Source organism: Nasonia vitripennis, assembly GCF_009193385.2.
Source record: "Nasonia vitripennis strain AsymCx chromosome 5 unlocalized genomic scaffold, Nvit_psr_1.1 chr5_random0003, whole genome shotgun sequence".
Lineage (NCBI taxonomy): Eukaryota > Metazoa > Arthropoda > Insecta > Hymenoptera > Pteromalidae > Nasonia > Nasonia vitripennis.
Genome location: NW_022279653.1, coordinates 891,935 through 915,841, shown reverse-complemented (window position 1 = coordinate 915,841; position 23,907 = coordinate 891,935). Strand labels below are relative to the sequence as shown.

Sequence of the window (23,907 nt, the reverse complement as noted above, 5' to 3'; positions counted from 1 at the left end):
GAATAAAGTTTTTGGACGGACAAAAGTGGTGGGATAGCCCTGGTTTCTCAAAAAATTTTTCTTTAACTCAAATTCATAAATAAACGGCAACATTTCGTCCCTGGTGGGGACCTCTTCAAGCCATAATAATTAAATAAATAATATCACAAGAGACAAGGGTGTCTCTCTTGTCGTAAGTGTTGTCAGTCTGACTTATTTATTATGGCTTGAAGAGGTCCCCACCAGGGACGAAACGTTGCTGTTTATTTATGAATTTGAGTTAAAGAAAATTTTTTTGAGAAACCAGGGTTATCCCACCACTTTTGTCCGTCCAAAAACTTTATTCTAAAAATATGAATGGGAATAATAACATTCTTTATACGTATATAGGTATTTTCGTGGCCGGAGATTAGTTTTTAGTTATATTAATTAACTTATTAGTATAAAACATTAAGAATAATCACTATATATTTTTATATAATAATTATTATTAATGTTTTACAATTAATGTTTTACAAATGGCAGTGACAGTCAAATACGTCCGAATATTTTGAAATTTAAATTGAAAACCTCCTTTACTGATTTATATAAGAAGGTGCCAACCCCTTTAAAACTATCTTTTTTAACGAAATTTGTTTGTCCAATATATTAAAATAATATATTAGATCATTGTTACTGGCTATTTTTTAGATATTAAAGCAGCACTATTAATAGAAACCTTCTTCATTTATGGCTGGTATTTACTGAGGATTTTGTAGGTAGTAAAATGAGACAAGCTTTATTAAATAATTTTCACGTGAAATCTAGCTAAGACTTTCATATTTCGTAGGTATTAGAAATGTAAACATCTCTACTGATTTTTCATACTTACAATTAGTTATTAGTTTTCAAACTATTAATAATATTTGGATTTCTACCAGGGTAGGTATATCCATTTCTGAATCTATCCTTATTGCATTAAAATCATTATGAAAACACATTATAATTTTTAGACAAAACGTTTAAAAGACAATGTTTAGACGAAACTGCAATTGAGCCTGCGAAAGAATTAACGTATAGCGCTGAAATCAATTGTGAGTATTGTTCAAAGTTGCCTCAAAACGCATTTATATTTTTCTTATACAAAAACAAAATATTTGTTCATCGACAATAATTACAACAATAATATATTTTACCTCAACAGTTACACCAACAATTGCGGATAGTTGTCGGCAACATGGTACAATGCACGATCTTGCTGGTACTTTACGTGAATCGGAACCTCCTGCGGCGAATGCACAGTTTCAAACAATCTGTAATAATCTCATCAGAAATCCTCAAACAATTCCGTTACCTGCAACGTGGATTCCACAGGTAATAAGTACTGGACTACCATGCATAATGTGGGCGAAATGGAAAAAACAATACAGTGGAATATATAAACGTATTATCCTTTTTCCGGGTATGAGTGTAAAAGTAATGAGTCATAAAATTATTGAGTAGGTATAGTCTAAAAATAACATTACAATAACATTAATTTATGTTTCTTTGAACAGATTTACATCGAAGAATGTCTTATTTCTATCGCCCAAATCAACAAAGTGGAAGATGTCGATGATATTAATGAATTGATATCCTTTGTTGCTCAGGCAGTGTTTCCTTGCCAGAAAATTGACGACATAAAGAAGTATAAATTTTTTTATGTCACTATAATTATTTACCTTGCATTTGTTTCAATATCTGTGAAAAATCTATTACTAATATTCGTATCTCAATTTTCAGAGCACCGACTTGCACTGCGTATATTGTAACGAAGATTTCTGCACCTGGTCCAAAATTAAGTACATGCACGGATTGCACAATTCTACGACAGAATCGAAAGAAGATACTTACTGCTACTGATCAGATTCGCAAGCTTAGAGAATTCCGCAGAAGGCGTACGTTCCAAAGTCGTAATTATAAAAGAAACAAAAATAGAATGATAGAAAAGGCAGATGGGAAAGCAGTACAAAAAGCTTGTGAGTCGTTACCCGAAGGTCAACGGACTGCCGTGCAAGCATGTCTTAACGCATCAAAAGTAAAAGATTAGAAAGAGGTATTAGGTATACAAACCAATGTGTATATGAGTGCCTTCTATTAAGAATTAAGAGTCGAAAAACGTACAATCATTTACGCAATCATAATATATTAGCGTTGCCATCTTTACAAACATTAAATCGCTACATGAGAGTAATAAAAAGTTCTTATGGTTTCGATGCGAAAACTTTGGTTGTTTTGAAGGTAAAAGTCGAGTCCATGGATCAATCAGATGTACATGGTAAGTGTTAATAAAAAATTGATATAATTGTAATTATTTTTAATTGAATAAATAATAACGAAAGGTGCGCAATATTTACAGACTGCATTAATAAAATAACGAAAAGTAGGTAGTAATTCTCTTTGCTCCATGCATTGAATTCCGTAATATATGCAATGCATTTACTTGTTAAAGTTATATTTTAATCACTGCATGCGTGAATATGTAATGAAACCTCTGTGCTTAGGAAATGGGTGCAAGCACTAGATTGCTTTCTCAGTAAAGGTAGTGCGAACGGCACAGTTTTACATATAATGATGGAGGCCATCATCTTAGCTGAGAAAGCCGGCTTAAAAGTCGATGCAATTGCCAATGATGGTGCATCGTGGAACCGTACGATGTGGGATTTGTTTGGTGTTACGGAAGATTGCGTCAGTATAGAGCACATCGTTGATCCAGAACGCAGATTATGGTTTATTTCGGACTTTCCACATCTAATAAAGTGTCTGCGCAATTTCTTTTCGAAGCAAGAAAAATATGCTAACGTTTGGGTAAATATATATGAGTGAGTAAATAAAAAATGTTATTGAACCATCTGATTTACTTTCTTTTAGACACCCGATGGACATGTTTCCTTAAAACATTGGTACGCTCTCCTAGCTATTGAAAATTCCCAAAGCATATAATTTAAAAGTAAATTATCACTTAAGGGAAGAGCATATTAATCCGCAATACTACCAAAAAATGAATGTTGCTCTAGCGTTTCAGGTAAAGCAAAACATTTTATAACATTTTAATTTGATGGGCAATTTAAAACGAATGTATAATTATGCTACGCTATTTACAATTCAATTATAATAATAAGTTTTCACAACTATTTTATGTACCCGCACAGTTCTTTGGAGTTGCTGATAGTATGCAAATCTTTCAAGATAAACATCCGGATCTTACAGATTGTGAGGGATCTATAATGTTTTGTAGAAGGATTAAGTCACTTATTACCGCCATGAATAGCAGAACGCCTTTAAATAGCTTAAAGCCAGGCAACGAAATGTGGCAGGTGATTATTATTGACTAAATTGCAACTCAACAATGAATAGTTGAGTTGCAATTTAAAAAGATGCTCCTCCTTGCTCTCTATTGGTATTTATAGGGATGAGGGTAATGCATAAGCATAGGGAAGGTTCTGGCCAATCAGGATTTAAGGAGGGTGTATGTCTCAGCGGGGGTGGCTCCCCTTTTATTAGTCATGTTCCTTAGTACGTGTCCCCTAGCCTGGCCGGCTGTAATAGTTTTCTTTATTGTAATTTCCCTCATTGTCGTATCGATTTCCGCTTATTTGGGTCGTTCGGCTGAGATTTATAGCTTCCTTATTGTTTGGTAGATCTGGGGTGTCTCCCCCTGTTTGACCTGGTTTATTCAGGATTGACGCCCTTTCATCTGCCGTCGCGTGTGTTAGTGGCTTGGTCTCCGTTATGCCTGCCTTGGAACAGTTCCATTTACCGTGGTGAGGTACTCCTTTGGTCGAGCGTGGTATTCGCGTGAGTGTTGACCGGCCAGTTTAGATCATAGTAGTCTCTCCCCTTCCGATTTTTAGTCGGTGTGGTGGACGTACCTCCTTGTTTTCCTTCTTGACCGTGGTGTTTTCCTCTAATTGGTTCTTTTTTGCGGGGGTGAATCCATTCCTTTGGGTCTATTCGGAAAATTCGTCGCCCGATTGGTTTCTCACTTTTCTTCGCCTCCTCGGTCCTTCTCGGGGTTCGCCTACCTGTGTCCCTTTAAAAAGGCCCCCGGACTGCTCATTCCGCACTCAGTTTCTCGCCTTCTGCTCCTCCGTGATCTTCCTACCTGTTCGAGATCTTCGCCACAGTAGTGCTTTGTGCTGGTATCCTGGTTCGGTTTGCGCGGGCCATGATCTCTACTCTGGCTCCGATCTTCGATCCAGTGGTTCGTGTCCTTAGTTGGCATCGTCCTGCCTGGGTCCCCTCGAAGCCTGTAGGTTGGGTAAGTTTTTTTTTTTGTTTAAATTACCCAATGTGTAGTGTTCCCTTTTTGGGTGTTAATTACTCCTCTTTGTTTTTTTTTTTTTGTAGGCCGACCGTCAGGTCCCTGTTACGCCATCGCCCTCTCCGGCTTCTGATTTTGAGGACTTCCCGGAGGAAGAGTCCCCTTTGTTCACTCTACCTTGCCATACCCAGACTCCCTGGTGGATTGACATCGGGTCTTTTTGCCCCTTATGCCGTCAGCCGCGCCACACTCCTCCGACCATCGAGCGGGAGTACTACCGTGATTATGACAGAGTAAGATGTAGTGTGAAAATGATCGTCTGGTCAAGGGCTTTTGAAAAAGTTCTGGCCTTTTCAAAAATCTAATGTGGCGCATAAAATATGGAGCCTGAAACCCACGTTTTCATAGCACATTCAACAACAACAATAGTAAAAATGTTCTAATTTGTGAAATATCCCACCAAAAAGCATGTACAACTCATGATAGGACATATTATTGACAATGCTGACGGAATTCCAAAATCAAAAATGGCGGAATCAAAATGGTGGACATTATACCTCCACCAAACCCATTTTACCGCAACAAATGATTTTTGATCAGTTTAAAGTATCGATATGGGGGTTTGTGAGGTAAATAGTTATAAATGTATTATCGGAATCAGTATTTGTGCACATGAATCTTATATTTTTCCGGTCTATTAGATTTAGAATTATCTGTCTGCGGTTTTTGCACTTACATTTTTCTATTGTTCTGTGTATATATATATGCCTGCGTGGATGAAAAAAATATATAATTTAGCCAAATGAATCAATCTTTAATGACATTTTGTGCACTCTTATCAATTCTGGCTCCTCGTTCGTGGAGTTTTTACCGGTGATAAATGGCTTTCGCCGATATCATAAATTACTCTGTTCCTAGGTTCATTGGGATTTGAGTAATGCATGACTTTCAACGTATCATTATTTTCTGGGATAAATCCATGCCCCATTTGTATGTTTGTGACAGGTGGACAGTTTTTAAATCTCTTTGATAGGAATTGACGAGTTTGTTCGTGATTTTTTTGGTGTATAAGAAAAATTTTATATTGAATGATCGCCCATTAGCCCATGAATAAAGAGCATTAACATCTAGAATTGCTTTATTTTTTGCAGCTTGTAAGCTCGCTCTTGTAGCTTCTCTCTTTACTATCGCTCCAACTCCATCACAACTACCTTTTCTGTGTGCTGTTGCAAAACAGTGCCATTCAGCATCAACGCCAAAATCTCTCTTATGACTCATTAAACTACTCATTTGATAACGATTTTTAGAATGCTGTTTAGCACCATCAATAGCATATATTACCTTTTTTACTGTGGGACAAACCTTACGAATTTCAGGTATAAGCTTTTGCTGCATTATGTATACTGCAGTGGCATCATGAGTAGTACAGTCGGACATAGATACTATACTGAAATGCTTTAGCTTGCCTTCAGATTTTTAATAAACAACAGCAGGAAAAATCGTACTTTGATCATTATTAAAATGAAATGCCTGTGCAGCATCTTGGGCTCTAAAAGCATAGTTCTCAGCAAAATCCAATTGAGCAAGAACCTCTTCATCTGAAAGATTATTTTTCTTCCCAGAAATAAACTTTGATTGTTCCTTAGCGATGAAGTGATGAGGTATCAACTTTTCTAGGCTAGAACATAAAGTTTCAATAAATTCTTGCGATGTTAGGCATTGTTTTATCAAAGTGTATCTATCGGTTGATTGCCACGTGGTGAAGATGACTTGATCAATATTGTGCTCATCCATAATGTTCTCAACGTAATTAGAAAACTTTTGAATGTCCGGACAAAATTTGCATTCATTCAAATAACAACTTGGTTTGAGATCCTCACATAGAACGAAATTCAAACAATCTTTATAATTCTTCAGAATATTGTTTGAGATTTTTTCTATATTTACTGCGTCAATCATCGCCTTGAAATTTTGGTGTATCGTACATACACATACATTGTGTGTACCAGAGGATCCTGCAAAGACACAACATTTTGGTCTCAGTTCCGCAAACTTGGTAAGCCCAATCGGATGTTCAGGAAACTGTTCTTTAAATTGATTTTGAAGGTTCTTAATATCAGTAAGTAATAATCTTTTCTGCACTTTTATTTTTTCACCATATAAATAAATACTGACGGTATCTTTTTTATTTGGTATAATTCTGCTGTTAAGACCATTTTCGTAAAAATCTTCAACTTTCTGAGTAGTTTCTGCAGGTAATGTTTTTCCACGTTTTGCAACAGGAGAAGCCAAAACTCCATCTGATTCTCTTAACTGTTTTGCTTTACGAGCCATTCTGTGAGACACACCAAATTGGTTCATAATTTTACGTATTGCCCAGTGTTCGGGCAAAATAGTAAGAATACTGACACGTAATGGATCGTTCTCCGGCAGGGATTGGAATTTGTTTTTAAGTCCAGTTAAAATATCTGTAAGATCATCTTGCATAGGTGCATCCGTGTTTGAAACCGAAGGTGAGTCAGTCTCTGATTCAAAATCAACACTCATACTGACGTTTGGAGATGACAAATCATGTAGTTTGTAAAAGGATTTTCTACATGTATCACAAATCAGTGAAGATGTTGGATAATCAGGATAGACATCTTGAAATTCTTTGGAGATCTTCCTAAGAGATTTCCTGTGTCCTGTATTAATATCAAATGGATTAACGCATCTATCGATACGATATTTTTTCGCAGGAGAAGACATTGTTGTAGGATATGAGAAAGCGCAACCAAAACAAAAAAAAATGTTAGAAATAACAAAATTACGGCTAGTACAGTTGAACAAGGAGTTGCCGATAAAGTAAGACTTACTCAACTGTTGGAGAAAAAGTCGCCTATGAATAAAGCCGCTGATGGACTTGCTCACCAACTATCCCGAAAAAGATTGTTGGAGAAAAAGTCGCCGATGAAGAAAGCATTTCTTGAAGAAAATATTCCTTTCTATGGGTTGCTAAACGTGGGAAGGGGTTGGGGGTGTAGGTAAAAAAGAGGGATGAAATAAATCACTTGAAAGCAATAAATTCCTTTTCCACAAAACAGTTTTATTTGCTGAAGTCTTTGCACAAGTTGTCATTGGACACGAGCCGTGTACTTGCAGCATTAGGCTGTTGGAAGAGGGGCGAGGTACAGCGCTGGACTCGGCCTCCTTATGTGCCCTCCGCGACGCTACTTCACTTGTGGGTAATGCGCAGCCGCCTAGCGGCGCGCCGCGGTACTAGCGCCGCGGTGATAAGCGCTGCAGCGTGCGTGGCGTGTTCGGCGCGTTGCGCGTTAGCAGGGGCTTTTCGCGAGAGAGCCTGCGGGTGGGTTATGACAAATATCCGCCAGTTTATATTGGCCATATTGAATTTTGAAATTTCGAGGTTAAAATAAGATTCAGCGGCCCCTTAAACTCCCATACCGATACTTTAAACTGATTTAAAATCGTTCATTGCGGTAAAATAGTTTTGGTGGTTGTATAATGTCCGCCATTTTGGATCCGCCATTTTGGATTTAAAAATTTCGAGGTTAAAATAAGGTGCATTGGCCCCAAAAACCCTCATATCGATACTTTAAAGTGGTCTAAAATCATTTGTTGCGGTAAAATTGGTTTGGTGGTGGTATAATGACCGCCATTTTGGATCCACCATTTCGAATTTTGAAATGTCGAGGTTAAAATAAGATTCAGTGACCCTGAAAACCCCCATATCGATACTTTAAACTGATCAAAAATCATTTGTTGCGGTAAAATGGGTTTCGTGGAGGTATAATGTCCACCATTTTGATTCCGCCATTTTTGATTTTGGAATTCCGTCAGCATTGTCAATAATATGTCCTATCATGAGTTGTACATGCTTTTTGGTGGGATATTTCACAAATTAGAACATTTTTACTATTGTTGTTGTTGAATGTGCTATGAAAACGTGGGTTTCAGGCTCCATATTTTATGCGCCACATTGGATTTTTGAAAAGGCCAGAACTTTTTCAAAAGCCCTTGACCAGACGATCATTTTGACCTCAAACGTCTTGTTAGGTTAACCCAAATTTTTGGTGCACTGATGGTCCGATTGACGTGAAACGTTCCATATATATATATATATATATATATATATATATATATATATATATATATAAAGCCCTTTCATTGTCGTTTGGTATGTTTATTCTTGTTTTTCTTTTGCAGTTCGTCTTTGATTCCCGGTTCCCTGTTGTTCGGGACTCCTTCCCTGACTCCTGGATTGAGTGTCACCACGAGTCCTGGGAGGATCACGCGGCCTGGAGGATCTGCTCGATCTGCCGTTGCCGCCTTGATCATCCACTCCACATGATGCGTCTCCGGGGCAAGGGCGTAAGTATTTCTCTATTTTGTGTCAGCTGTTTTGATGCTTGTGTTTAATAAAAAAAATTTCTTGGTTTGTTTACAGAATTGGATCCGCATTCCCAGTCACAAGTGCTGTCCAGCGACGAGCGACGCCGACTTGTTTTGAGATTGTTGTAATTGCGTTCTGCGTGTGATCATAATGTATTTTGTACTGCGTGCTTTTTTATATTTTCGTAAGGGTACTCCTGCCCGTTGATCTATAAATAAAATAAATAAATATATATTTATAGTAAAGGATTTTTCTCGTCTGTTGGTATTGTCGTCCGTATCCCCTCTTCCCCAAACTCGACTGTCCTTTAGGGATATACCCGGTCCGATAAATGATGTTCCGGTTATTATTCGTTTTTTTTTTTTGGTGGGCCAGTGCCCTTTTCTTTATTTATTATTTTTTGTCACATACATCGATTTTACGTCTCCCTTGGGCAAGCGAAACAGTACGAGCCTTCTCGAGTCGAGGAGTCTCGTCTCCGCTTTTCTTGCTGCCGGTTTACATATTTTTACCAACTATATTCTTATACGAGTATTAATAGTTCTAGAGTTATAATCTTTGTTTGGCTTATTTTATATCTCAAGCGAGTAAGCGGCGCGCGAAGTGGATGAGTGCGGATGTTATTTTGTTTATCTTTGCCCGTCCCCTAGTTGCTTGATTTACACAAATTCTTAAGTATAGTTTTAGCCTAATATGTCTTAAAACGTACATTCCTTTTGACTTATCCTAAAGCTTTCCTTGCACATATAATCGAATAGTTCGTACTTCTACATAGTTTTTAGTCTTAATTCCTAGCAAGTTAGAAGAATCTTTGTCATGTAAATTTTACAACCTAAGTTATTTGTAGATGAATTAATTTACGTCAGCTAGTTTTTATCCTATGTGTACTTAAGATCTCTATATCTAGTTTTTTTTGTCAGCATTAATAAAAAAATTAACTTGTAATCAAAATCTTTTTGTTTCTTTTCATTTATTTGCACACTCATTGACTATATGGTCGCACACGTGATTAAATATGTTTTGTTTTGGTTAAATATATATGCATAGTTTGAGAGTAGCTCCCTGTCTATGCTGAGATTAGTTATAAGTTTGTTCACACAAGGATTATATAATTTCACACATGAATATAATGTCTATACTTTCTTTGCGGGTAGTCGCGTATTAGTATTTAGACTAGTTGGTTGCATTCTCTCTACCTGCCGACTCGTGGTTCTGTGCTCTTGCTTGTTTATCCCGACTCTGTTCTCTCTTCAATTAATGCCGACAATACGTTTTCTCGTATTTGCACGGCTGGTACCCTTGGTACGTCATAAACTTTTTCGGCCCGTGCGTGGGGTCCGTGGAATTCGCACCTGATTGTGGGGTCTAATCCTCTCATCGGCGCGTAAGTTGCCTCCGGTTCGGTTTCTCTCTCACGCCCCCTCAGGCTTCGGATCCCTACGAAGATTAAGAGACTCATCATAGTCCCGATTACGCCGATCACTACCGCCATAATGGTGATGGCCATGCTCCCTGCGACCCCCGTCGTGCCGGTGCGTACTACCTGTGGGATCGCCTCCGGTCGTTTGTCGGCCCATAGGGTGCTTGCCGCTGTGAGATGTACATGCGGGATGAAGATTTCACGTTCGTCATGATCGGCTCCCCCATAAAAAATGCTGTTCGCAATTTCTATGTGGCAAGTTTCGGGTATTTTTACCTCTCCGGTTCCCTCTAAGGTGACGGTCTGTTTTTCTTCGCGGCACGTCCTGGTTCCGTTCACTCTCCCTGCTGTTGAAAAGATCCAGCGTGCGGGGTTTTGTGTTTTGATTAGATAGAACTCGGGTCCGTGTATCAAGGTCCGTTTGCACAAACTGTGGGCCCTGTACGATTCTGGATCTGCTTTCAAATTACTCTCGCAGTCCATGCCTCTCTTTAGTTCTCGGTTGGCCTTGCATATCCGAACGCGGTGTACTTTCAAACATTCCCTCGTTTCTTCCTTACTCATAAAGAAATGCTCGTTGTTATCTGGGTTTATTATGAGATATTCACCTTTCGGGACAATTTTCATCGCGGTGTGCCGGGGTAGTTCGAGTGGGTCGAAAACAGGGATCGACACGAGCTCGTAGGTCTTGTATACCTGCTCGGTCACTAGTGGAATTTTTACCTGGATTATTAGCTGGCTTTGTAATAGGTACATTTCTACCGTACCGTATTCGCGTATTGTCCCTTGGTTTATTGACTCGAACGGCGTTGCCAGAGCTTGTCTGTCTTTTCGTTGGAGTCGGGCCAACGCGTTTCTCATCGTTCTCGTTGATAGCCCATATTCCATAATCTGCATGACGGTGATCAATTTATTTGCTAGTTCTAAGTTTTCGTTGAGAACTTGGATGGTTTCGTCGATGGACGGCTCCTCCTCGATTTCTACTGCGTTTGACTCGTCCTCCTCATTCAAGCCCAGTCGAGTCATCAGAGCGTTCCTCTTGATTGCTAAATTACTTATCTCTTCGTTTAGATCATTCTCAATGACTACCTTGTGATAGGCAGGTTGAAACAATTCTTCTTTCTTATTTCGCCTCATGTCCTCGAGTAGTATCAAGTTATTAATCCCTTCACCTTCCAATAGCTCGTGGTCCTTGCCCCCGTGTTTGTGCGTGCGGATATCATACGGTCCTTTTATTGCTTCGAACGTAACTGCCATTTTATTCCGTTGTAAGATTTTGTCCTGCAGTAGATACATCTGATTCATTAATACTCCGGTCGATGCATTTCGATAGTCCTCGGTCTGCGTCAGGAATACCGCTGCGCGCTGGAACAAGCCTGCGCTGTCGAAGACGAGGGTTGTGTCGATCCCGGTGGCGATTATCCATTCTCCCGAGGTGAGAGGCGTATATCGTCTTTTCGTTGATACATAAGTCCGGGGTTGTTTTTGGTCCCGGATACTTTGATGCCGATTTCCGCCCTTACTGTCCCTAGGATCAGGAGAAGTCCGGTTCCCACGTATGCGTTCCACTTCATCTGTAATGCGAGGTTCACATTTATTTCACCTAGTAATTACGTGATGTTGGATTGTGTCAGCTCGTAGTGTTTTGATTGAATATGTCGTCTAGTTACTTTAAGCCAGACGCGTCGCGTTTTCCGAGTTCCTATCTACAAAACAAATTTCTATCGTACCGTTGGTGCGCGTTATCATGTAGTGATCTATATTTTCTTCGATTTCTTCTTTGATTTCGACTGTCCCATCCGACTCATTTTCCCCTGTGAGCGCTTTTCCCGAAAAGGGTTCTTTCGTAAGTTCATCTGTAGTGACCGTGTAATTTCTACTTTCTCCGTAGTATTGGGGGTTTAGGGTCAGTGACCGCACTACCTGCGTCTCAGCCGAGACAATTGTTCCGGCGTGTACCTGGTCGGTTGCCTGCGCCCGCTGTTCAGCTAATAGTTTTCCGTACTCGTTTACTATCTTTTCCCGTAATCGCTTGGCTTCTTGCACTGCTGTGCTGTTTATCTTATCTATCGTTCTTTCGGAGATTGACTCCCACCTGACTCCGATATGCGTGGCTAAAACCTTTTCTTTCACTCTGCCCACTATTGGGAATTTTCGTCGTCTATTTTTGATCGCCTGATCTAAATGGCATCGATCGAACCCAATGATTTTTTTGCAATATCCACACCAGATGGGCGGGATTTCGTTCCGGAGTTCATCCACCTTTCGAGTGATGTGAAGTGAAGCTAAATTTCATAATTCGAATGCCGTTTCCGAATAGGACCGTTCGCAGAGAATATTTAATCCGTATTGGTAGCTAACACGTTCGTAATTTCTGATTAGTTCGGATTCAGTTTTACGAAACCGATCACGAAATGTGAGGCGGTCGGCCTCCTGATTGCTGCCTGCCCGGTATAAATCTTGTGACATTTTTCGCACTCGCGCGCGCGTTACCTCAAGCAGTGTCGCCTCACAAATGTTGCAAGAAGTCGGTAAAGTGATTTTTGAGAGTATATGTGTATCTCGAAATCGGACGTAATCGCCCCGAGTATCTTGTACAAGCTGATGGTAACAGAGTTGACAATATAGTTTTTTGTGCTCGTTAGCGTAGTATCCGTGTACTCCCGCTCTAGTTTGGAACGAGTACCAGCCTTCCAATACGTTACGGACCGAGTACTGGTCCATTAGCTCTTTATCGTTCTATTCGTGCTATTCTAGACAAAGGTCTCCATAGTTTTCTTAATTTGTTTAATATCTTCCAGGCGGCGCGCGATCTGTTGTGCGTGTCTTCTCGCGTGTGTTAAGTCTTTATAAACCGCGAGATCACACATATACTTCTTAACTTCACCTCGGAATCCTCTCAAGAACGAATAAATTGCCAATCTTTCCCTATCCCCGGGTGAATCGGTGATTTCGAATACTTCAGTCTTTGCTAAATTGCCTTTACTATTGTAGGCTAGTAGGAGTTCCGCTACTCGTGCTCCGTATTCGTTCGCCGACTCACCGCGTCTTTGTGCTGACCACGTAATTTCTTTTCTGACTTCGATTAATTGATTTACTAATGTTTTCTTTGCTTTGTCATCAAGTGCATACATACTAGTTGTTGAGGCGATAATTTTTTGTTTGATTAGACTAGACCATTTCGAATGAGCGTTTGAAGTTCTTTCGCGGTGGGAACACTCCGTTAGCGTTTGGTAACACCGGGTATAATTGGTTCGCTACCGCTTGATACCGCAATGGTTGCTCTCCCCCCTCGGTTAAAATCGCTGCGGGAGCGATGCCGACGTCCTTCGCAGGAGGCGGGTCTTGTGTTTGGCATTCGTTCGGCTGCGGCTGAGGGTCCGGGCCCTTTTCCCCCTCCTTGCTTTGCTCGTTTGATTTCTCCTTTCGCGATCCCAAATGCAACAATAATTGCGTTACCGAGTTCCAGAAACTTCCTAAAATGTAAATTGAGAATCCGTATATAGAGTGTAGAGCATAATCGTGAATTATTGTGTCAGCCACGAATTTAACGAGTCTCGCTATCATAAACAAGCCAATTATCCCCGCCGAAGCCGAGTCGAATGTCAAAAACTTTCCCCATATTCTACTCCACGTTGATTCCGCTAGTCTCGCCATAGTGTTCTCATCGAACAGTCTCGTGACTGATAGCCCATCCATTCTAGAGCTTCTGCCCGACATGCTCATCGCGATTGAATTAAGCACTGCTGGCTTTTCGACCGGAAACATTAGGTGATGTCGCAGCGCTTGTATTTGCGCCGGCGTATATATTCCGCTTTTCGCGAGGTTCGCTGGGTCCGTGTAATTCCACGTCGGTTTCGTTTTTGGTTTTAGCGTGTTTGGTGTTATCGACCCTTTGTTACCGACCCTGGTAGCACCGTGTACCATTCGTTTTCTAGTTGGAACATAGGCGGAATTAGTGGATTACATGTAGTTTCTGTCCCGAACGTTTTAAGTATGTGCGTTCGCGGCGTCAAAAAGTATTTTTTGTCATCTTTCATTACGGGCAGTTCTTGATAGCAAGTGCTTTCTTCCCTCCGGTGTACTTCGACTTGCACACATTTCATTAAGTGAACTACTTCGCCTGCTACTAACCCTATGTAGCCGCTCTTTTTTGTGATTTGAAATAAATCTGGTGCCGCTGTCGCTATGCTTAGCGCGTTTGCTATTACTCTTTTTTCGAGTTCGCATTTTTGTAATATTAAATCGTGGTACAGCTGTTTAATCTGTCCCTTTATATGTTTTTCTACATACACAAATTTTGAATTTACATACGCAAATATGTCTAAATTATTGACTGACGGCGCTTTTACAGTTCGAAAGTATTCAGTTTGCAAGCCTTCTAAAAATAATAATTTCGGGTGTTCTGTACGCACGAGGTCGTATCCGCATACGTTTACTGTGCCGACCGCTGTAAACGCGAACGTGACTTGCGATGATTCCATAATATACACCGGCCTTTGCGCATTTCCTTCCTCCGTGACTTTATTTACTTCGCCTGCGTACAACTCCGTGTATTTATTGAACTCGCACGTTGTTGGCGGTACCGGGTCCCAAAACGCGTACCCGTCTTCCGAGTCTATGCATTGGTCCTGCGTAAGTGTGCACTTTGTTCCTGATCTCAGAACTATTTCGTTCGTATTTAAATTAACTGATGCTTCGTATTCTTTTAACATTATTTTGAGATATCCTGAAACTACTAGTTTGTCGTATACCCCGTATGGGTCCATGTACGTGCCTGCTTGTTCGCAATTCCCTGAATGATCTATTTTTCCCGCGAAGGTCATCGGGTGCACCGTAGTCGCGTTTATTTTCAGGTTAGTAATCATTTCGTCGCGAAACCTGTGTGTTCGATGCCTATGCATTGTTTTGCACTCTTTTCCCGTTATGACGTCGAGAAATTTGACCTCGCCTCTAAACACGAATGCGAAAACGCGCCGCAGGTTCTTGCCGTTCTCTTTATTTCGACTTTACAGAATCTTACGTGCGTGTTCGTAAATTCATTTATTTGCAACAGTTTTACGAACACTCGCGTCGTGTTTACTACCGGCATTTCTATATCGCATTCTCCGACGTTAATTAAGGAGAAGGTTGTTAAATTAGAGACTTGCTGCGAACAGTCGTATGCTATTATCGCGGCACCCCCGATGAAAAGTTGAGCTATTGTTGTTAGCCACAAAATCCACATGTTTATCATCTGTAATCATTGTAATTAGTTCATTAAACGTCATGCGTTCTCTTTTTTTTTTATCTATCAAACATTTATTTGTATTGTTTAGCATGTTTGTCTGTTGTTTGCATGTACCGTTTGCTGGTTCTTGTTTTTATTTGTCGTCGTTTTATGGTTATTGTGAGCGGGTAGGTAGCAGGAAAAGGAAAGAAAGAAAAAAAATTTTGAAGCTTGCGCGTGTTTGTTGGTGATCGCGTACTTCTAGAGTATGCGTATTCGTGTCTGCCATAATGGCACGCGTATGTGTGTTGGCCTGTAGCGTGTTTGAAGAAAAAAAAATTTTACAACTTGCACTGAATGTGATTAAAATTCTTTTTACTGTGCTTTTCATGCATTGTTTACGATGTGCGTACGGTTATGTTGTAGTTCTACTTCTACTTAGTCTTATCACTTTCATTCTCCACATGCGACTTGCGTAGCCTGTTCGCGTGTACGATTTTTTCTTTAGTCGCGCTTATTTGTATTTTTACGTTGCCGTTTGGGCTCACGTCGAGCACTGTATATGGTCCTTTATATTGATCCTCAAATTTATGCAGTTTCGGGTCGCTTATTAGCCATACGTGGTTTCCGATTTGTATTAAGTCGGGTTACCAGCTCCCTCATATAACCATTAAAGGTTGGTAATAAATCTTCCTCCTCGAGTTCGCCTTCTTCCGGCGTGTGTGCTAGCCTCCCGAATACGAGCTCGAACGGCGTGTGCCAAGTGGCCTCACCAACACTGATGTTAAAATTAAATGTTGCTAAGTCTATATACTCGTCCCAGTCTTTTTTATTCTTTTGTACAAAAAACTTTACGTATTCCATCAGGCTGAAATGCGAGCGTTCGAGTGACCCGTTCGACTGTGGGTGAAATGCCGTTGTTTTTATTTGTTTAATTCTAAATTCTTCTCTTCTTTGCCACTCTTTTCAATAGTTTGCTAAGAAAATTTGTTCCCTGGTCCGTTAATATTACTCTCGGCGCTCCAAAAACACAAATGACTTTCCGTATTAGTGCGTTTGCGACTGTCGCTGCCGTAACGTCCCCCATTGGTTCGGCTATCGCGAATTTTGTTAGATTGTCTTGGAACGTTAGTACGTATTCGATGCCACTATCCGTCGGAGGTAGCGGGCCTACTACGTCCATGGCTAATTTTTCCATGCTTACTGTTGGTGTGTCTGTAATCACCATAGGGAGTTTTGTTTTTACTCTAACTAATTTCTTTAATTGGCAGTCTAAACATTTTCGCACGAAAGCTTGTATCTCTTCCTTTAAATTTTCCCAATAATAGTTTTGTTTAATTCTTTTATAGGTTTTTATTACGGCGCGGTGTCCCCCGACTATTGACGCGTGCGCCGCGCTTTTATTATTGTTTCACGATCTTCCGCCAATGGATATTTTATAAGACCCAAACAAATTATTAGTTTAGTGCGCGAGCGAGTGATTCTTGTAATGGTTTTATCGCGTCGCGCCATTCCAATTCTTCGATTCTTTCGGTTTTTGCTATACTTATCGATTTCAAGTCTGCTCGATTTAAAAATGGAATTAATTTGGTGCACAAAATCTCGATGTTGTGTCGTGCCAGGGTCGGCCCGATTCGCGCCTCATCTCGTAATGGAAGCGCTATATGCGTTTTATTATTGACGCGTATCGACGCTGGAACTCCGACCTGTAGTCGTGCGAACATCGGTAACTTTCCCAGAATTTTTAATTGTCTTGCCCCTTCATCGCAAGGTTCTCCCTTTGTCGAGATAAAGTAAATAAAGTTGTCTTTCTGCATAAACATCTGTTCTCGGCAGGTAATGGCTTCCTCTGAGTTTTGAATATTCCGTTGGCTTCCATTTTCAGTCGTGTTCGGGGGTTCCGCCCCTTTTCCCGGGTCGTCGCTTTCCCCCTCATCGATCCCCTGTTGCGTTTCTCTAATGTCGCTTTCCGATTGTACCTCCCCCTCGTTTGAGTCCTGTCGCGTCTCCGTTGTCTCGGTTCCGAGCTCCTCCGTTCCCGGCCGTTCGTCATCGTCCTGTCCTCTCGCGGTGGTTTGCTTTATCTCCGGGCTTTCTTCCCGACTTTCTCCTGAGTTTTCTCTTTCTACCCGTTCTTTTGAGCGACTTTCTTTCGACCTGCGTTTTTTTGGTATTAGAGCTGCTATAGCTTCTTTATATTTCTCCCCCTGTAGTCTTCCGCCTCGGCCGCGCGTCTGCATTGTGTGCGACGGCGCGGTGTCTTTACTGCGGGTTGGTTTGCCTCCTGCCGCGTCCTCCGCCGACTTGCCACTCTGTGACTTGTTTATATCCTCCGCCGTTGCGATATTTATAGCCTTCTCTACCGGATTTCTCGAAAGCGCGTCAGCTATGTTCGTTTTTCCCGGTTTATATATTATGTTAAATTCGAATTCCGGAAGCAATAATCTCCATCTGTTAACTCGCGAATTCGGGTCCCTATGAGTACGCAGCCATTGTAGCGCTATATTGTCCGTTATCAAATCGAAATATCTCCCGAACAGGTACGGTCAAAAATATTTGATTGCCGATACTAGCGCGTTCGCCTCTTTATTATACGTGTCCCATTTTCTTTCCGCCTCCGTCAGTGTGCGTGACATATATGCTACCGGATGTTCTTTTGCCGGTTCTCCGTTTAGTAATACTGCTCCGAGTTCATAACCCGACGAATCAGTTACCAGCGTAAAAGGTTTATTAAAATCCGGGAACGTTAAAATAGGCTCCTCGCACAGTTTATCGCGTAGAATTTCCAACGCTCTTTGTGCCTTTTCGGTCCATACGAACTCCGCGTCATTTTTAAGCATTTCTGTTAATGGTATTGTTAAGATCTCTTTCCGGATTTAGTTTCTCGATTTTTGCCTGATTTTGTTCTTGATTTAGCTCTCGGGTTTTATCCCGACTTTGTTCCCGTTTTCGATTTCTGCCTTTGTTGCTTTGATCTCGATTTTCTCCTTGATTTAGAATTTTTATTTTTTCGATTTTGTCTTGTTTTTGTTCTTGAAATAGATTCTCGATTTCGACTTGATTTCGCCCTTGATTTAGAATATTATCTTGATTTAGATTTTTTATGCCGCCGATTCTGTCTTGCTTTTGTTCTTGAATTAGATTCTCGATTTCGACTTGCTTTTGCCCTTGATTTAGAATATTATCTTGATTTTTTCCTTGATTACATTTTTTATGTTTCCTAGAGTAACTTGATTTGATTTTTTTGCTATCAGCGCACTCCGCTCCGTCTTTTTGTGTTCAATTAACGTTTTCTCGCTCATTTCAATCTCCACGATTTCCTTATTTATCTTATTAGCGAACGTTGTCATATGATCTCCAATTTTTAAGCAGCTGTTTTTGTAATCGATACTTGCTCCCGATTGCGCGAAAAAGTCGCATCCCAACAGTCCGTCTTCTTTTATTGGAAAGTCGTTGTTCACCAAATGAAATTCTATTTTAAAGTGCGCGAAGTATAATGTGATCGTGCCGAGCGTCTGCGTAACTCCTGCTGTGATGCCTCTCAATTTAATAATAGCGTTTTCGTTAATTTTGATACCCTCCACGCATTCGCTTTGTTTTAATAAGTTTGGTCCTGTTCCTGAGTCTAGTATTAACACGATTTCTTTGCCGTTTAGCGGGTTTATTAATTTGATTGAAGGTGACTTCGCGCACAAGCTGAGTTTTACTTCGTGGATGCTTATTGTTGCTCGCGGCGATTGAACCCCTGTGCCGGGCGCGGCCTGCTTTCGGTCATTCGTCCCGCACCCTGATACGACTGACCCGCTTCGTTTCCTTGCGTTTCGCGCATTTTGTTGTTGTATTCCCTTTTTCTACATTCTGCTATGAAATGGCCCTCTTTTTTGCAATAATTGCATGTGGGTTTGTTCTCCGCGCGCGCGTTTTCGTTCGCAAAAGTTACCCTTTGTCTGTGAACGTATTGCTCCCCTTGACTTTGGGGCGTAGATCGCAGCGGGGGTTGGATTCGCCATGGCGTCTGCCTTGCATCCTGCGCCGCGCTATTGTTTGGCCCCTCCCTCGGGTTCGTTTGCGGCCGGACTGGTGATCTTATATTTTCGTTAATCGGCATCTGGTTTCTGTATCAGCATTTTTGTGCAGTATGGTTCTTATTATTGCAGATTTGCCATTTTTCAATAGCTTGAGGGTTTACTACGCCAACTTGAGCCGTACTATTCTTTTGATCTTGATTTTCTTGATAGCATGCGAAGTCACGCTCTATCTCTATTGCATGGATTATTGCTTCGTTAACGTCATTAAATTCGCCAAGCCTCGTGCTTATTGGCCAATCAAGTCCTTTCTTGAAATAATATATTAATTTTCGACTCAGTTCAGCGTTAAAACTCGGCGTCGCCTTTCTTTCCATATTTGCTGCCGCTTTTATGTTTACGTCCAAAATTCGGATTCTGTTAGAGTATTCGTCCAGGAGTATTCCCATTCGTCCCTGTGTGTGTCGGGTTCTAGCGCTTTCGCATTTATTTCTAAAATTCGTAATGCTTCTTCGACTTTATTCGGTCCACCTAACGCCATGCTTCCGTTGATCTAATCGCGCTTGCTTCTAGTAAAAAAACCAAGACCGGAAGGGGCCCCCAATTTCTGTTACGTCCGGGCGGCCGCACAGAGCGATTACTCGCACGATAGAAATAATTACAAATTCCGAGTCGACGAGACCTTTTATTTAGCGCAGCCCGCTCACGCGATACCGCCTAGGGAAAAGGTAAAGAAGGGCGCAATTTGACCGGTAGCTCGGCTGACGGTGAGATAGTGATAGCTCACCAAGTAGCGTAACTCAGAGTGACTTCTGTACGAATTGATTTTAGCTAGATTAAGACACCATGTACTGACACAATAACGTTACATGCAACACTGACGTGAAATTGTGAATAATGATAGGAGGAACGACTTACCTTGACGAAGCGGACTTGTAGTTACCGACTGGCTAGCTCGCTCTCGTTCTGGCGCTGTAGCTCGTCTCAAAAGGGCGCGAATTTTGTAATGTAATAATTCGTACGCAAGGATTAAGTAACTGAGTGAAATGATTTATTCAATTAGTCAGATTATAATTAGTACAAGATATAAGGCCTCGACTGAGTTCAACTCGTGTCTGAGGTAGAAATATGACCAAGTCCAAAAACTTTGCGAACGCTCTGAGTCTAAGTCCGGTTACAGAAAAATAGTTTAAGTCGCGAGTCGGACAGAGCTTCGCCCTACCAGTAAGACCTCCGGGTTACGAAAGATGCTCCTCCTTGCTCTCTATTGGTATTTATAGGGATGAGGGTAATGCATAAGCATAGGGAAGGTTCTGGCCAATCAGGATTTAAGGAGGGTGTATGTCTCAGCGGGGGTGGCTCCCCTTTTATTAGTCATATTCCTTAGTACGTGTCCCCTAGCCTGGCCGGCTGTAATAGTTTTCTTTATTGTAATTTCCCTCATTGTCGTATCGATTTCCGCTTATTTGGGTCGTTCGGCTGAGATTTATAGCTTCCTTATTGTTTGGTAGATCTGGGGTGTCTCCCCCTGTTTGACCTGGTTTATTCAGGATCGACGCCCTTTCACCTGCCGTCGCGCGTGTTAGTGGCTTGGCTGTTGTGTCGTGCTCTGCGTTGCCGACTGTTGCTGGTTTGTTGGTCTCCGTTATGCCTGCCGTGGAACAGTTCCATTTACCGTAGTGAGGTACTCCTTTGGTCGAGCGTGGTATTCGCGTGAGTATTGACCGGCCAGTTTAGATCATAGTAGGCTGACGTCACACTTCGATCAAACTTTTTAATTTAATAAGTTTATTGGAGCAAGCGACGTTAAATGTATTAAATACGTGTTCTATAAACGTAGATACAATATTCCATATAACGAAAGCTTTGGACGAGCTTGCTCCAATTCCGTTCGTCGGTTGTGACGTACATAAAATATCATTTATACACCGGATAATTAGTTTTTTTCTTACTACCAGAATGTTTTTTACAGCCAAACAAGAAAATAAAAATGACTGTATAGAGAAGGAAAGAACGAGAAAAAAACGAAAGCTAAGCAAATTGGCATACGTTCCAGACAATACTACAGAGTTGCAATTGCAAAACACGAATGCAACAATTATATTTCTTTCATGTACATAAATCATGACGACAATATCTGTATGCATATATTAATATATAAGCTGTTCCGTCGAGACCCGAGGTGTAAGTTCCGCCGTGAAAACGGTGTCGAGCGAACTCAGCGAGGTCGACGTAGAGCATGTGGCTCCATCTCCCGTGCTCGAGTTGAACAAGCGGAGTCGCGACTTGCCGCGCTCGCCGGCAGCGCCGCCGGCCTCGTGTCGCGCGCGGCCGGACGAGCGCCGAGTCAGTTGACGATAAGACGCCAAGCTTGACAGCTCGTGCAGTCAAACTAGCGAACGATCGAACGACACTTTGGCTCTTGCGAATTCGTCCGTACTTCCATCGAGTGTTTCTGGTGCTGGTGCTTGTGCTACTCTCTCTCTCTCTCTCTCTATCTCTCTCTCATTCTCTCTAAATCTCTCTCCTTCGTCTCTTTCGCTGCCTGCTACTCGCGTTCGGCTCGCGCCCGGTTCCGCGAATCGTATCTCGCGCGCGTCGAAACGTGCAAGTCGGTAGAACTGCGCTACCGACTTGAGTCTGTGGAACTGCGCCACTGACACGAAGCGAAGATTCTCTCTGAGAATCGCACGAACACGACACACACACGAACACGACACACATTCTTCTTTTTCTTCGCAGCTTGTAAAATATTCGAGAGGGGTTTTATGCCTCACGGCTTTCCCCTCTCAATTTGAGCGCGATTAAATACTTTCGATTTTCGCTCAATCGACTTCTTTATTTCTCCCACACCTCACTCCTTGCGAACTCGAACACACACAAAAAAAAGCGGGAATATTCGCCTCAGAATATTTCGCGCGCGACAATTCATGGTGCCTCCTGTGAGGTGTGGATCGACAGTTCGGCCAGTCAGCTAAGGACAAAGGGTTCATCAAGGTTCCCCAGGTCATCGCATAGACGTCTTCCCCTGGGGTCACCTCTCCAGCTGCCGCTTCAAGGTCAACGCATTGTCAACGCAACAGAAAAGATAAGTAGCGTTTATCTTTTCAAAGTGACTCTACGCGTGTGTGAATTTCGAACACAGCGCGGCGTTTGTTTGACTTCGCGCGTAAACACGAGGTCGCGCGTTGCGGCGAGCGGCAAACCGTTGTTGTGCCGGACGAGCGAATTCCGAGAATCTGAGCGGGTCGAGACACGTGCTCGCGCTTCAGTCCGTATAAGGGATTTCGGTATTTATTATTTAGCGTGCGTATTCACTGACTACTAGGCAACATGGACGCTTTAGTGGTACAGTGGAACAACCAGACCGAGCAACTTAGGGATTTATTGACAGACCTGTCGATAGTTATTAAGTCGAAATCTGCTGTTCTTCACGAGTGTAAAGCGCGCATGGAGGAAATCGTCATGCACTACAAGACTCTCGGTAACTTATTCTATAAATTAGATGCAGTCCACAAGGAAGCCGAGAGGGAGAAGTTCAATGACTTGAAGAATTTCTACTTCAAGGTAACCGCGTACATCCGATCCGCCGAGGATAAGCAGAGCAAGACTCTCGGTAGCGATACTACCGTTCCGTTAGGGCATTCGACTCTTCTAGACATCTCTCGATTTTCTGGGTTGCCGACTATTGACTTGCCGAAGTTTGATGGTCGTCTAGAAAAATGGAACGCGTTCAAAACGACTTTCAGGAACGAGATGGTGCGATTGAATATCGACAACATCACAGCGTTCCACTATCTAAAAAAGTCGTTAGTCGGAGCAGCCGCTAATTCGCTCCACATCTTGGATCCAAGCGATGGCAGCTACGATGAAGCCTGGCGACTTTTGGGCACGCAGTACGAGCACGTTCGGCTCATTGCTGCTTCTCACATTGACGCAATTTTATATTATCCTGTCATCACGGAGGTCTCCCATCGATCGCTAAAGGACATGGAAACTTCGGTCCGGCAGCATCTGGCAGACTTAAAATCTCTCAAGGTCGTTCCTTCCGATTACTTCGTGATCCGCACTCTCGAACGAGCATTGCCCACTAACATCAAGGACAAATGGATCAAAAGGATGTCCATCGATGCAATTCCCGATCTCGAGTCGTTTTTCAGATTTTTGCAGGAAACTAGCAATTATCTATATGCCCAGGAAGGGGAATCCAAGGACGCCAAGGCTTCAGCCAAGCGGACGGTGGCGCAGAGCGAGAAAGGGACCAAGTTCCGGCGAGGTAACGGGCAAGCTCGAGCGCTTGTAACGAGCTCGTCCATTTCCTGCTACTATTGTAGCGGCGAGCATACGATCTATCGGTGTTCGTCGTTTGCTGCGTTGTCCGTCCAGCAACGATGGGATGCTGTGAGGACGAAAAAACTATGTAGGAAGTGCTTGCGAACGCACGAAGGCAAATGCGAATCCCGCAATTGCAAAAAATGCGACAAGGATCACAATACGCTCTTGCACGAGGAACGAAAGACAGATTCCTCAGGCAAGAAGCCGTGACTAGGCGTAGGAGTCCTTAGCACCGTGTCCAGGGCTCTCCAGTCTCAGCTCATG

The 23,907-nt window shown here is 42.0% G+C and overlaps 2 protein-coding genes across 3 annotated transcripts in view; one reads left to right on the top strand and one right to left on the bottom strand.

Annotated features, from left to right (window-relative positions):
• Positions 1-1,356, bottom strand: part of LOC103317585 (dynein assembly factor 1, axonemal homolog) — a 119,660-nt gene extending 118,304 nt beyond the window's left edge. Inside the window, exon 1 of the mRNA XM_031932874.1 lies at positions 1,155-1,356. The gene's annotated coding sequence lies outside the window, so the exon portion shown is untranslated. The remainder of the gene's footprint in view (positions 1-1,154) is intronic.
• A 1,062-nt stretch (positions 1,357-2,418) lies between these two features.
• LOC107981191 lies at positions 2,419-8,851 on the top strand. 2 transcript variants are annotated; one of them, XM_031932887.2, is made up of 5 exons: positions 2,419-3,022; positions 3,150-4,258; positions 4,348-4,554; positions 8,468-8,632; positions 8,709-8,851. In XM_031932887.2, exons 2-5 carry the CDS (start codon positions 4,166-4,168, stop codon positions 8,769-8,771), a joined length of 528 nt encoding a protein of 175 aa, XP_031788747.1. In that variant the 5' UTR covers positions 2,419-3,022; positions 3,150-4,165; the 3' UTR covers positions 8,772-8,851. The 2 variants fall into 2 exon arrangements, with proteins under 2 accessions (XP_031788747.1, XP_031788748.1); XM_031932888.1 differs by lacking the exon at positions 2,419-3,022 and having other exon boundaries at positions 3,107-4,258.
• Positions 8,852-23,907: the final 15,056 nt, after the last annotated feature.

Bases quoted from the DNA above. Each gene is read 5' to 3' on its own strand.
- LOC107981191 (XM_031932887.2), top strand. From the start codon at position 4,166: ATGATCTCTACTCTGGCTCCGATCTTCGATCCAGTGGTTCGTGTCCTT. The intron at 4,259-4,347 runs GTAAGTTTTTTT...TTTTTTTTGTAG, and splicing joins CCTCGAAGCCTGTAGGTTGG to GCCGACCGTCAGGTCCCTGT. The intron at 8,633-8,708 runs GTAAGTATTTCT...GTTTGTTTACAG, and splicing joins TGCGTCTCCGGGGCAAGGGC to AATTGGATCCGCATTCCCAG.